Source organism: Ranitomeya imitator, chromosome 8 (genome assembly GCF_032444005.1).
Source record: "Ranitomeya imitator isolate aRanImi1 chromosome 8, aRanImi1.pri, whole genome shotgun sequence".
Lineage (NCBI taxonomy): Eukaryota > Metazoa > Chordata > Amphibia > Anura > Dendrobatidae > Ranitomeya > Ranitomeya imitator.
Genome location: NC_091289.1, coordinates 45,047,053 through 45,060,734, shown reverse-complemented (window position 1 = coordinate 45,060,734; position 13,682 = coordinate 45,047,053). Strand labels below are relative to the sequence as shown.

The 13,682-nt window shown below is 43.5% G+C and overlaps 1 protein-coding gene across 2 annotated transcripts in view; it reads right to left on the bottom strand.

The window, feature by feature from the left end:
* NT5DC2 (5'-nucleotidase domain containing 2) overlaps nt 1–13,682 on the bottom strand; it is a 77,430-nt gene that overhangs the window by 25,589 nt on the left and 38,159 nt on the right. For both annotated transcript variants that reach the window (XM_069736836.1, XM_069736837.1), the window contains exon 7: nt 8,840–8,900. In XM_069736836.1, the coding sequence (XP_069592937.1) occupies nt 8,840–8,900 (61 nt within the window). The remainder of the gene's footprint in view (nt 1–8,839; nt 8,901–13,682) is intronic.

Below are 13,682 nucleotides of genomic sequence, written 5' to 3'. Positions count from 1 at the left end.
ATCAGAATAAAAAGCAATGAAAAAATGTCACGTGCCCGAAAATGTTACCAATAAAAACGTCAACTTGTCCCGCAAAAAACAAGACCTCAGATGACTCTGTGGATCAAAATATTGAAAGATTATAGCTCTCAAAATGTGGGAAAATGTTATTTTTTGCAATAAAAAGCGTCTTTTAGTGTGTGACAGCTGCCAATCATAAAAATCTGCTAAAAAAACCCGCTATAAAAGTAAATCAAACCCCCCATAATCACCCCCTTAGGTAGGGGAAAAAAAAAAAAATACGTACGCTACTCACCTGGTAGCAGTGTTTTTTGAGGAGCCATGACAGCACAACGAGAGAGGGGATCCGCCCTTCAGGGACAGGAAACCTCAGACATAAAAAGGGCGGCACCTCACTCCCCCGCCAGTTGGTTTACAGAGTATGAAAGGACTTTCTAGGTTATTAGCACATAAACAATATTAATATATGGTACAATTCACCCAGTGAATAAACTTAGGATTAACTAAAGGAAGTGTTGAACCCATAAAGCAAAGAGGGTAGGGAATATAAGGGTGCTGTCATGGTTCCTGAAAAAACACTGCTACCAGGTGAGTAGCGTACGTATTTATTCAGTCGCCATGACAGCACAACGAGAGACTTTCAGAGAAGTGAAAAAGTGACTAGGGAGGGACCACTGCCTCCAGCACCCTTCTCCCAAACGTGAGGTCAGAGGAGCCACCTAGATCTAATCTATAGTGTCTAAGAAAGGTAGATGGAGAAGACCATGTGGCCGCCTTACAGATGTCCTCAATCGACACTTCTGCTCTCTCAGCCCAGGATGTGGCTACCGCACGAGTGGAGTGAGCCTTTATACCTTCTGGAATTTCCACGCCACCTGCGGTATAAGCAAGAGATATCGCCTCCCTAATCCATCTGGCTAGCGTATTTTTTGATACTCTAAGCCCCTTCCTAACTCCCTGGTATGATAAAAATAAGGAGTGATCTTTTTTCCAGGCGTCTGTTACTGAAATGTATTTGAGAAGACACCTTCGTACGTCCAAACAATGAAATCTCTGTTCCTTGTCGTTAGAGGGATTAGGACAAAATGAAGGTAGGACCACCTCTTGGGATCTATGAAATTTTGAAGCAACCTTTGGAAGATAAAGAGGGTCAGGTCTCATAACCACTCTATCTTCCCTGAATTGCATATATGGATGTTGTCTGGACAATGCCTGTAGATCACTAACCCTTCTCGCGGATGTGAGGGCAACTAAGAGGGCCGTTTTGACCGACAGGATCTTGATTGAGACAGAGTCAATAGGCTCGAACGGGGCTTGTGTTAGAGCTGAGAGCACAAGATTTAGGTCCCATGGGACTATTCTATGTTTAATAACCGGCCTAGATCTGGTAACCGCTTTGAAAAATCTTGTTATCCAGTGATTACTGGCTAAGTTAGAATTATATAGCGCCCCTAGAGCTGAAACCTGAACTCTAAGGGTGCTGGTGGCTAAGCCTAATTCTAGGCCCTTTTGTAAGAATTCTAAGATTTGAGTAATATCAGGTCTTTGATTAATTTGTGCCCCTGAACTCGATAGGAATTTTTTCCAAACCCTAACATAAATGTTAGTCGTGGAGGTTTTCCTGCTTTTAAGCAGCGTATTTATAAGACTTTGAGAAAATCCCTTCCCTTTCAGAAGTGACCTCTCAAATTCCACGCTGTCAGGTGTAAGTTGGTTACTCGTGGATGCAGGACTGGACCCTGGGAAAGGAGGTCTGGTGTTTCTGGGAGGATCCATGGCTGGGAAATGGACATGCTTCTCAGCCATGGGAACCACGACCTTCTGGGCCAGAACGGGGCTATTAATATCACTCGGGCCCTGTCTTCCCGAATTTTCCTCAGAACTATAGGAATCAGATTCAGAGGGGGAAAAGCATAGGCGAGACTGACGTTCCAGGAGATTAGAAGAGCGTCGACTGCATACGGGTTGTCCTCCGGATTTAGGGAACAGAATTGATGTAGTTTCCTGTTTCCTCGACTGGCAAAAAGATCTATTTCCGGACACCCCCATAAACGTACGATCTGATTGAAGACAGCCGGTTTTAGAGACCAGTCCCCTTGTTTGAGTTCGTTGCGGCTTAAATAATCGGCCATGGTATTTAGTTTTCCCTTTATATGAAGGGCCGTAAGGGAGAGTAGGTGATTTTCGGCCATCTGAAAAATACGATTTGTAACGTTCATTAATGATGACCTAGACCGCGTACCTCCTTGGTGGTTAACATAAGCAGGGTTAGGGGTAGGGTTAGGGGTAGGGTTAGGGGTAGGGTTAGGATTAGGGTTAGGAATGTGCACACGTATTCTGGTCCTCTGCGGATTTTTCCGCAGAGAATTTGATAAATCCGCAGTGCTAAACTGCTGTGGATTTATCGCAGATTTACCGCGGTTTTTCTGCGCATTTCACTGCGGTTTTACAACTGCGATTTTCTATTGGAGCAGTTGTAAAACCGCTGCGGAATCCGCAGAAAGAAGAAGTGACATGCTGCGGAATGTAAACCGCTGCGTTTCCGTGCAGTTTTTCTGCAGCATGTGTACAGCGATTTTTGTTTCCCATAGGTTTACATTGAACTGTAAACTCATGGGAAACTGCTGCGGATCCGCAGCGTTTTCCGCAGCGTGTGCACATACCTTTAGAATTAGGCTATGTGCACACGGTGCGGATTTGGCTGCGGATCCGCAGCAGTGTTCCATCAGGTTTAAAGTGCCATGTAAACATATGGAAACCAAATCCGCTGTGCCCATGGTGCGGAAAATACCGCGCGGAAACGCTGCGTTGTATTTTCCACAGCATGTCAATTCTTTGTGCGGATTCCGCAGCGTTTTACACCTGTTCCTCAATAGGAATCCGCAGGTGAAATCCGCACAAAAAACACTGGAAATCCAACGCAGTGCCTTTTACCCGCGGATTTTTCAAAAATGGTGCTGAAAAATCTCATACGAATCTGCAACGTTGGCACATAGCCTTAGGGTTAGGGTTGGAATTAGGGTTGTGGTTAGGGTTAGGGGTGTGTTGGGGTTAGGGTTGTGGTTAGGGGTGTGTTGGGGTTAGGGTTGTAATTAGGGTTACGGCTACAGTTGGGATAAGGGTTAGGGGTGTGTTGGAGTTAGAATTGAGGGGTTTCCACTGTTTAGGCACATCAGGGGGTCTCCAAACGCAACATGGCGCCACCATTGATTCCAGCCAATCTTGTATTCAAAAGGTCAAATGGTGCTCCCTCACTTCCGAGCCCCGACGTGCGCCCAAACAGTGGTTTACCCCCACATATGGGGTACCAGCATACTCAGGACAAACTGCGCAACAATTATTGGGGTCCAATTTCTCCTTTTACCATTGAGAAAATAAAAAATTGCTTGCTAAAACATCATTTTTGAGGAAAGAAAAATGATTTTTTATTTTCACGGCTTTGCGTTGTAAACGTCTGTGAAGCACTTGGGGGTTCAAAGTGCTCACCACATATCTAGATAAGTTCCTTGGGGGGTCTAGTTTCCAAAATGGGGTCACTTGTGGGGGCTTTCTACTGTTTAGGCACACCAGGGGCTCTGCAAACGCAACGTGACGCCCGCAGACCATTCCATCAAAGTCTGCATTTCAAAAGTCACTACTTCCCTTCTGAGCCCCGACGTGTGCCCAAACAGTGGTTTACCCCCACACATGGGGTATCAGCGTACTCAGGAGAAACTGGACAACAACTTCTGGGGTCAAATTTGTCCTGTTACCCTTGGGAAAATAAAAAATTGCGGGCTAAAAAATCATTTTTGAGAAAAGAATTTTTTTTTTTTTTTTTCATGGCTCTGCGTTATAAACTTCTGTGAAGCACTTGAGGGTTCAAAGTGCTCACCACACATCTAGATTAGTTCCTTTGGGGGTCTAGTTTCCAAAATGGGGTCATTTGTGGGGGATCTTTAATGTTTAGGCACACAGGGGCTCTCCAAACGCGACATGGTGTCCGCTAATGATTGGAGCTAATTTTCCATTTAAAAAGCCAAATGGCATGCCTTCCCTTCTGAGCCCTGCTGTGCGCCCAAACAGTGGTTTACCCCCACATATGGGGTATCAGCGTACTCAGGACAAACTGGACAACAACATTTGTGGTCCAATTTCTCCTATTACCATTGGCAAAATAGGAAATTCCAGGCTAAAAAATCATTTTTGAGAAAAGAAAAATTATTTTTGATTTTCATGGCTCTGTATTATAAACTTCTGTGAAGCACCTGGGGGTTTAAAGTGCTCAGTATGCATCTAGATAAGTTTCTTGGGGGGTCTAGTTTCCAAAATGGGGTCACTTGTGGGGGAGCTCCAATGTTTAGGCACACAGGGGCTCTCCAAACGCGACATGGTGTCCGCTAACAATTGGAGCTAATTTTCCATTCAAAAAGTCAAAACGCGCGCCTTCCCTTCCGAGCCCTGCCGTGTGCCCAAACAGTGGTTTACCCCCACATATGAGGTATCGGCGTACTCGGGAGAAATTGCTCAACAAATTTTAGGATCCATTTTATCCTGTTGTCCATGTGAAAATGAAAAAATTGAGGCTAAAATATTTTTTTTGTGAAAAAAAAAGTACTTTTTCATTTTTACGGATCAATTTGTGAAGCACCTGGGGGTTTAAAGGGCTCACTATGCATCTAGATAAGTTCCTTGGGGCGTCTAGTTTCCAAAATGGGGTCACTTGTGGGGGAGCTCCAATGTTTAGGCACACAGGGTCTCTCCAAACGTGACATGGTGTCCGCTAAAGAGTGCAGCCAATTTTTCATTCAAAAAGTCAAATGGCGCTCCTTCCCTTCCAAGCCCTGCCGTGCGCCCAAACAGTGGTTTACCCCCACATATGCAGTATCAGCGTACTCAGGACAAATTGGACAACAACTTTCATTGTTCAGTTTCTCCTTTTACCATTGGGAAAATAAAAAAATTGTTGCTGAAAAATCATTTTTGTGACTAAAAAGTTAAATGTTCATTTTTTCCTTCCATGTTGCTTCTGCTGCTGTGAAGCACCTGAAGGGTTAATAAACTTCTTGAATGTGGTTTTGTGCACCTTGAGGGGTGCAGTTTTTAGAATGGTGTCACTTTTGGGTATTTTCAGCCATATAGACCCCTCAAACTGACTTCAAATGTGAGGTGGTCCCTCAAAAAAATGGTTTTGTAAATTTCGTTGTAAAAATGAGAAATCACTGGTCAAATTTTAACCCTTATAACTTCCTAGCAAAAAAAAATTTTGTTTCCAAAATTGTGCTGATGTTAAGTATACATGTGGGAAATGTTATTTATTAACTATTTTGTGTCACAAAACGCTCTGGTTTAACAGAATAAAAATTCAAAATGTGAAAATTGCAAAATTTTCAAAATTTTCACCAAATTTCCGTTTTTATCACAAATAAACACAGAATTTATTGACCTAAATTTACCACTAACACGAAGCCCAATATGTCACGAAAAAACAATCTCAGAACCGCTAGGATCCATTGAAGCGTTCCTGAGTTATTACCTCATAAAGGGACACTGGTCAGAATTGCAAAAAACGGCAAGGTCTTTAAGGTCAAAATAGGCTGGGTCATGAAGGGGTTAAACATTATGTCCTGGATGGAACATTCCATCTGGGTCTCCTCAATGCCCATAGTGTTGTTGACGGCTTTGACTAGGTGGTTAATCCTATCCAGTGACAGACAGGCTCGGCTAGATTCCATGTCCTCTGATGATGATGATGGACGAGAATCTGAGCTTACACCACCTGTGTCTGAATCTACATTTGAGGCTGGGGATAATATCTCCTTCCTCTTTCTGGAAACCGTCTTCTGAGACCTCATGGAATCTCTGACCTCCTGTCTAACAAAATCCCTAAGAGTAGACGTAAGGTCAGGGGCCTCCTCCTCAATTAACCGTTGTATGCAGATGCTGCACAACTTCTTTTTATGTCCATCTGGAAGTGGCTCCGTACATATGGCACACTCCCTATGTTTGGATTTGGACACAGATTTCCTCCCCTAATAAGGAGAGAGGGAATACAAGGAGGGACAGCAATCAGAAAGCGTACTTTCACGAAGCTCACTTACCCATCCCTGTAGCGAATGGTACCGTGATCGGGGGGTCCTTCTTAGCCGGAGATTCCTTACGGCCCGAGGACTTGGTTGATTTCTGAGCCGCTTTAGCTCCACCAGCGCGACTACTGCCACTAGAACGCCGCTGGGAGCTTCTCAAAGGCTGCTCAAGTGGTTGCTGCTGTTCACCGCACAGCTGCGGTGTTCCCTCCAGTGACTCCATACCGGAAAAGGTGGACAGGAACATGCTGAGGCCTCAGTGCAACGTTTAAATCCATCCCCCTGGGTACCACCCCCGGATGGGAGTCAGCAGGGCTTCCTCCAGGTGTCGCTAATCGGTATTAACACCGATAGGCTCCGTCCACTGTGAGCCGTGCCCCCACGCTGAGCGCCGGACTCCCTGCGGCCAAAATCCCCCCACCGCCCCTGGGCGCCGCCATTAGCCGGGAAAAGAGCGCTACCGCGCATGCGCGGCCGCGTCATCCGGACACGCCCCTTCCGGTCACAGCTGCGGCGCTGAGAGCAGACGCGCCGAACAGGGCCGGCAGCGTCCCCCGGCCAAGATGGACCACAGCGGTAGCGGCGGACAGGCCCCAGAGGCTCCGCAAGCATGGTTCTACGGCCTACTTACCAGGTAACGCGGACACCCAAGAAGCTAACCCCTTCCCTTGGGTTGCTTCCTCCTGCTGCCGACACCAACAGTCCCCCTGCCGTCGACACCAACAGTCCCCCTGCCGTATGGTGCTACCAACCTCCTGACCAGGCCGAGGCAGGGGACCCCCGCTACCTGTATCGGCCCGTCAGGAGTGGGATAGCTTCTTTTCTTCAACCTTCTTCCGAAAGGTCTGTCTGAAGAGGTTCCGCTGTCAGGGACAGGAAACCAACTGGCGGGGGAGCGAGGTGCCGCCTTTTTTATGTCGGAGGATTCCTGTCCCTGAAGGGCGGATCCCCTCTCTCGTTGTGCTGTCATGGCGACTGAATAAAATGTATTTATTTCCATTTTCCCATTAGGGTTGGGGCTGGGGTTAGGGTTAAGGCTAGGGTTAGGGGTAGGGTTAAGGCTAGAGTTAGGGCTAGGGTTGGGGTTTCAGTTATAATTGGGGGGTTTCCACTGTTTAGGCACATCAGGGCTCTCCAAACGCGACATGGCGTCCAATTTCAATTCCAGCCAATTCTGCGTTGAAAAAGCAAAACAGTGCTCCTTCCCTTCCGAGCTCTCCCGTGCGCCCAAACAGGGGTTTACCCCAACATATGTGGTATCAGCGTACTCAGGACAAACTGAACAACACCTTCTGGAGTCCAATTTCTCTTGTTATCCTTGGGAAAATAAAAATTTGGGGGGCTAAAAAAACATTTTTGTGGGAAAAAAAAGAGATTTTTTTATTTTCATGACTCTGCGTTATAAACTGTAGTGAAACACTTGGGGGATCAAAGTTCTCACAACACATCTAGATAAGTTCCTTGGGGGGTCTAGTTTCCAATATGGGGTCACTTGTGGGGGGTTTCTACTGTTTAGGTACATCAGGGGCTCTCCAAATACCGACATGGCGCATTCCAGCCAATTCTGCATTGAAAAAGTCAAACGGCGCTCCTTCTCTTCCAAGCTCTGCCGTGCGCCTAAACAGTGGTTTACCCCCACATATGGGGTATCGGCGTATTCAGGAGAAATTGCACAACAGATTTTGTGGCTCATTTTCTCTTTTTACACCTGTGAACATAAAAACAATTGGTTCTGAAGTGAAATGTTTGCAAAAAAAAGTTAAATGTTCATTTTTTCCTTCCACATTGTTTCAGTTCCTGTGAAGCACGTCAAGGGTTAATAAACTTCTTGAATGTGGTTTTGAGCACCTTGAGAGGTGCAGTTTTTAGAATGGTGTCACACTTGGTTATTTTCTATCATATAGACCCCTCAAAATGACTTCAAATGTGATGTGGTCCCTAAAAAAATGGTGTTGTAAAAATGAGAAATTGCTGGTCAACTTTTAACCCTTATAACTCCCTAACAAAAAAAAATTTGTTTCCAAAATTGTGCTGATGTAAAGTAGACATGTGGGAAATGTTACTTATTAAGTAGTTTGTGCAACATAGCTCTGTGATTTAAGGGCATAAAAATTCAAAGTTGGAAATTTTCAAAATTTTCACCAAATTTCCATTTTTTCACAAATAAACGCAGGTAATATCAAAGAAATTTTACCACTATCATGAAGTACAGTATGTCTCAAGAAAACCGTGTCAGAATCACCGGGATCCGTTGAAGCGTTCCAGAGTTATAACCTCATAAAGGGACAGTGGTCGGAATTGTAAAAATTGGCCTGGTCATTAACGTACAAACCACCCTTGGGGCTTAAGGGGTTAAAAATGAGTATACAGGTTGGATGAAGAATAATGTGCCTTAAATGTTATGCACTTGAAATAAACCGTGTGAGTAGTCTGATCCTGAGAGGAAGCGCAAGAGACACAGGGGAGCGCGAGAGGAAGAGGGGAGCGTGAGAGGAAGAGGGGAGCGCAACAGGGAGCTCGAGGAAGAGGGAGCGACACCAACGTTTGGGTCCCCATTGACTTCTATGAAGTTTAGGTTCTGGTTGAAGTCGGGTAAAGTTCTGGTTCCAGAACTGAACTTTGGACTAAAGTTTGGTCGAACCCAAAGAACCAGAACTTCCATGGTTCCGCTAATCCCTAGTCACGTCCTAGCACATGTTGCACATCGCTTTAATCTGCGTGAAAGCTACGTTATGGCAATATAATGACACCATCAGCGCTACCATCAGACTTACCCATGTCCTTTTCAATCCATTCATACATCATTCCTTTAACATGGACATCACGAATTGCATCCTATGCAATAAAAAAAAAAAAAAAACACAAACAATTGAGTTCCCCTGGGTACACATTATCACCATTTTAATAATTTTGTCTATTAAAAGATAAGAAACTAATGATGATTTAGACAATCAAAAAAACACTAAAAAATGGTGCACAAAATCCAAATAATGAAAAACGTAAATTTTATTAAATATAGAACATAAATGAAAAGGAAAATGCATAATAGTGGGTAAAACAACCTATATGGAGCACATGGAAACCTAACAAACCTCCTCATGCATATTGTCATTAATTATGGAGTGTAAACCAACGGTATATTCACCCTGCATGCTTATATGTATGATGTCAGTATCTACTAAAACATACAGGTACAACAGTGCTTCCATAAATAAACATGCACTAAGTGTGAACAGAACACCACCCATATAGGGAACATACCGGCGATATAGCAGAGGAAAAATGTCGGCTCCAGCCCACCCCGACGCGCGTTTCGGAGTATCCTTCTTTAGGCCCCCTGAAGAAGAATACTCCGAAACGCGCATCGGGGTGGGCTGGAGCCGACATTTTTCCTCTGCTATATCGCCGGTATGTTCCCTATATGGGTGGTGTTCTGTTCACACTTAGTGCATGTTTATTTATGGAAGCACTGTTGTACCTGTATGTTATCCATTTTCCTTGTCATTTATGTTCTATATTTAATAAAATTTACGTTTTTCATTATTTGGATTTTGTGCACCATTTTTTTGTGTTTTTTTTTGCTTATCTAGCATGGGTGTTTTCCGTACCATCTAAACTAACAGGTTTTCGTTAACTGCATTTTGATAATTTTGTTTGGTTATCATGATTATATGGTTGCAGTTATTTTGCCTGTTTTGTATTCCTTGCTTTCATATGATTTAGACAATGCAGAACAAGAAGATTCAATGTACCATGACTTGAATTTTTGGGGGCTAAAAATAATTTTTGCAATTGTGTTTCCCTTAAACAAAATAAATAAATAAATAAAAATGTGCACAGTTTGGCTTTTAAGGTTTTTTCCCCTTGAACTTTACTGGCTGTAGAATAAGATTAACTAAGAACCTGTCCGTGAGCTCATTCTAAGAGTTTATATCTCTTATCCGTTTTGTTTCTTTATTGAGCTCCTCTGAGCTGATTTATGACCTTAGAACACATCAAATGAAAGGTAAACTCATGTAATCATAAATCAGCTGAGAGGAGCTCAATAAAAAATAGATAAAGAGAGTGACAAACTGTGTATCAAAAGGAGCTCACTGACAGATTCTTAGTTATCTCATTTTACAGCCAACAATAGAGAACGTAACACTGAAGTTATAGACAGGAAAAATGTAAAATACACTAAACTGCAAATATTTTTTTTGCCCAAAATACATGCATTCAAAAATATTATTCTCATCATCTTAAGTTGGTACAAGTGCTTGTAAAAGTGGATTTTTTTTTTAAGTTTCAAGTGATTATTAATTTTAATTTTTATGGTCTTTTGCCTAGGATACTGGCCACCACTGACGTAAAGCAACAGGGCTCGGTAAGAAGTGCTTACAGGTGCGCCAACCTCATTAGTCCTGCTCTGAAGCTGGGCCGACTGCTGGAACACACCACTTGCTCGGGACACCAAGTCATGGCCAAAATTGTTGGTACCCTTGAAAATGTCCCAGAAAATTATTGCAATTTCACGTTTTGTTATACACATGTTTATTTCCTTTGTGTATACTGGAACAAAGCAAAAAAAAAAAAAAAAAAAAAAAAAAAAACAGGAAAAAGGCAAATTGGACATAATTTCTCACAAAACCCCCAAAATGGGCAGCACAAAATTGTTGGTACACTTTCAAAATTGTGGATAGACAACTTTGTTTTAAGTATGTGATGCTCGTTCAAACTCATCCATAGGAAGTAACAGGTGTGGGCAATATGAAAATCACACCTGAAACCAGATAAAAAGGGGAGAAGTTGACTCAATTTTTGCATTGTGTGTCTGTGTGCCACATTAAGAATGGAGAACAGAAGGAGGTGAAGAGAACTGTCTGAGGACTTGAGAACCAAAATGAAAGTAAAATATCAACAATTTCAAGGTTACAATTCCATCTCAAGAAATCTTAATGTTCCTTTGTCAACGTTGGGCAACATAATCAAGAAGTGTACAACCCACGGCATTGTAACTAATCTCCCTGGACGTGGACGGCCGAGAAAAATTGATGAAAGGTTGCAATGCAGGATAGTCTGGATGGTGGAGAGCAGCCCCAATCAAGTTCCAAAGAAATTCAAGCTGTCCCGTAAGCTCAAAGTGCATCGGTGTCAGTGCAAACTGTCAACAATTGAATGAACTCAAAAGTTGTGACAAGAGACCCAGGAGGACTCCACTGATGACACAGAGACATCAAAAAAGCTTGACTGCAGTTTGCCAAAATGTACATAAGGCAGAATCCTTCTGGGAAAGAGTCTTGCGGACATATGACACCAAGGTAATCAGAGATTTTTGGTAAAGCACATCATTCTACAGTTTACTGAAAATGGAATGAAGCCTACCAATATAAGAACACAGTACCTACAGTCAAATATGGTGGAGTTTCAAAGATGTTTTGGGGTTATTTTGCTGCCTATGGCATTGGATGCCTTGACTGTGTGCAAGGCATCATGAAATCGGAACATTACAAAAGGATTTTGGCTTGCAATGTAGTGCCCAGTGTCAGTAAGCTGAGTTTGTGTCCTAGGTCATGGGTCTTCCAGCAGGAAAATGACCCCAAACATACTTCAAAGAAGCACCCAGAAATGGATTTAAAGAAAAGTTTAAAGAAGTTGAAACAATCAGTCCGATCTAAATCAGATTGAACACTTGAGGAGAGATTAAAATTGCTGTTGAGAGAAGTCGCCTTCACGTGAGAGATCTGGAGCAGTTTGCAAACGAAGAGTCATCCAAAACAATTTCAATTGAGTCAAGGTTCAGACCATCAAACTGCGCAGGGCAAATTTGAATTCTATTAGGAAGAAAACGGCCAAAATATATAATATCTATGCTTAAACAGTAACTGTCCTTCACTTGTACTGTGGATTAAAAAAAATTAATTAACTTTTTGGCAGGTTTATCATATTTAGGAGGCATGTTGGTTTCCGTGCCCTGAGATGCCCACAGATCGTGCAATAGACCACCAAGACGTGTGCTGCTCAGCAGACAGGAGCACACAGTTTTTGTAGTCTATGAATGCGCTGTTCAGCAGACAGGAGCACACAGATTGGTAGCTTCTGCATTGTTTTGAAACCATAATTCACGGGGTATGCCCGCTCAGACAAAAGCTATACGCTCCTGTCTGCTGAGCTGAACACTTCTTGGGGATATACCAAACAACAGGCGAGGGTCTAAGGAAACGGACTCCCATGCATTTGCATACAATTCAAGTCTGTGCTAAGTATGAAAAATCAACCGGAATGTTTTCTTGTTTTCTTACTTATTAAACATAAAAACAAACTTTTAATATATTTTATTATTTATTTATATAGCACCATTGAATCCATGGTGCTGTACATCAGAATGGGTTACATACAAATTACAGATATCACTTACAGTAAACGCAGAAACGCTGCAGATCCGAACTGTGATTTACAGTACAATGTAAATCAATGGGGAAAAAAAGATGTGCAGAGGGTGCAGAAAAATCCGCACGGAAGCGCTGCGGATTTAAATAGGGATTTTTGTGTACTCACCGTAAAATCCTTTTCTCCGAGCCATTCATTGGGGGACACAGACCATGGGTGTATGCTGCTGCCACGGAGGCTGACACTAAGTAATACAAAGAAAGTTCTCTCCTCCCCTGCAGTATACACCCTCCTGCTGGCTTCCCAGCTAACCAGTTCGGTGCAAAAGCAGTAGGAGATCAATAACAACATATAAGCGTATAGCATGTCACATTATATATGAGAGTATAACATATCAAATGATAAAAACAAGCACAAACTAAAAAATAGGGAGGGAGCTGTGTCCCCCAATGAATGGCTCGGAGAAAAGGATTTTACGGTGAGTACACAAAAATCCCTATTTCTCCTTCGCCTCATTGGGGGACACAGACCATGGGACGTCCCAAAGCAGTCCCTGGGTGGGGACAACATCAGATCAGGCCGTGTAACCGCTACTTACAAGTGCGCCACCGCGGCCTGCAAAGTCCGCCTGCCCAGACTCACATTTGTGGAAGTGTGTGAATTATAGTGCTTCAAGAATGCATGCGGACTGGAGGAATTCGCAAGCTTGCGGTCATGCTTGCCGACGTCTCGTGCCTAGAGCCCTCAGACAGGGAGATAGGCTGACATCTAGCACGGAAGGACTCCTGGATGGAGAAAAGAATCCACCAGGCTAACATGACCGAAGAAACGGCTAAACCCTTCCTGCGACAGTCAGGAAGCCTACTTACCATCGAGAAGCCCAAGTAAAAGTGTCCAACCTTTGGAAGGACGCCGTCCTCGATACGTACTGTTATGAAGGCAATCCAGTAACACAGTGTGCCAGTAATCAGAGCACATACAGTGATCTGACAATAACCCAAAAACAATAGAACGAGCTCTGAGACGTGGAATCTCTGTAGACCGCAATACCTGAACCTATCCTAAACACAACTAAAGGCAGCTGTGGATTGCGCCTGACACTACCTATGCAACTCGGCACAGCCTGAGGAACTGACTAGCCTGAAGATAGAAATACAAGCCTGACTTGCCTCAGAGAAATACCCCAAAGGAAAAGGCAGCCCCCCACATATAATGACTGTTAGCAAGATGAAAAGACAAAACGTAGGG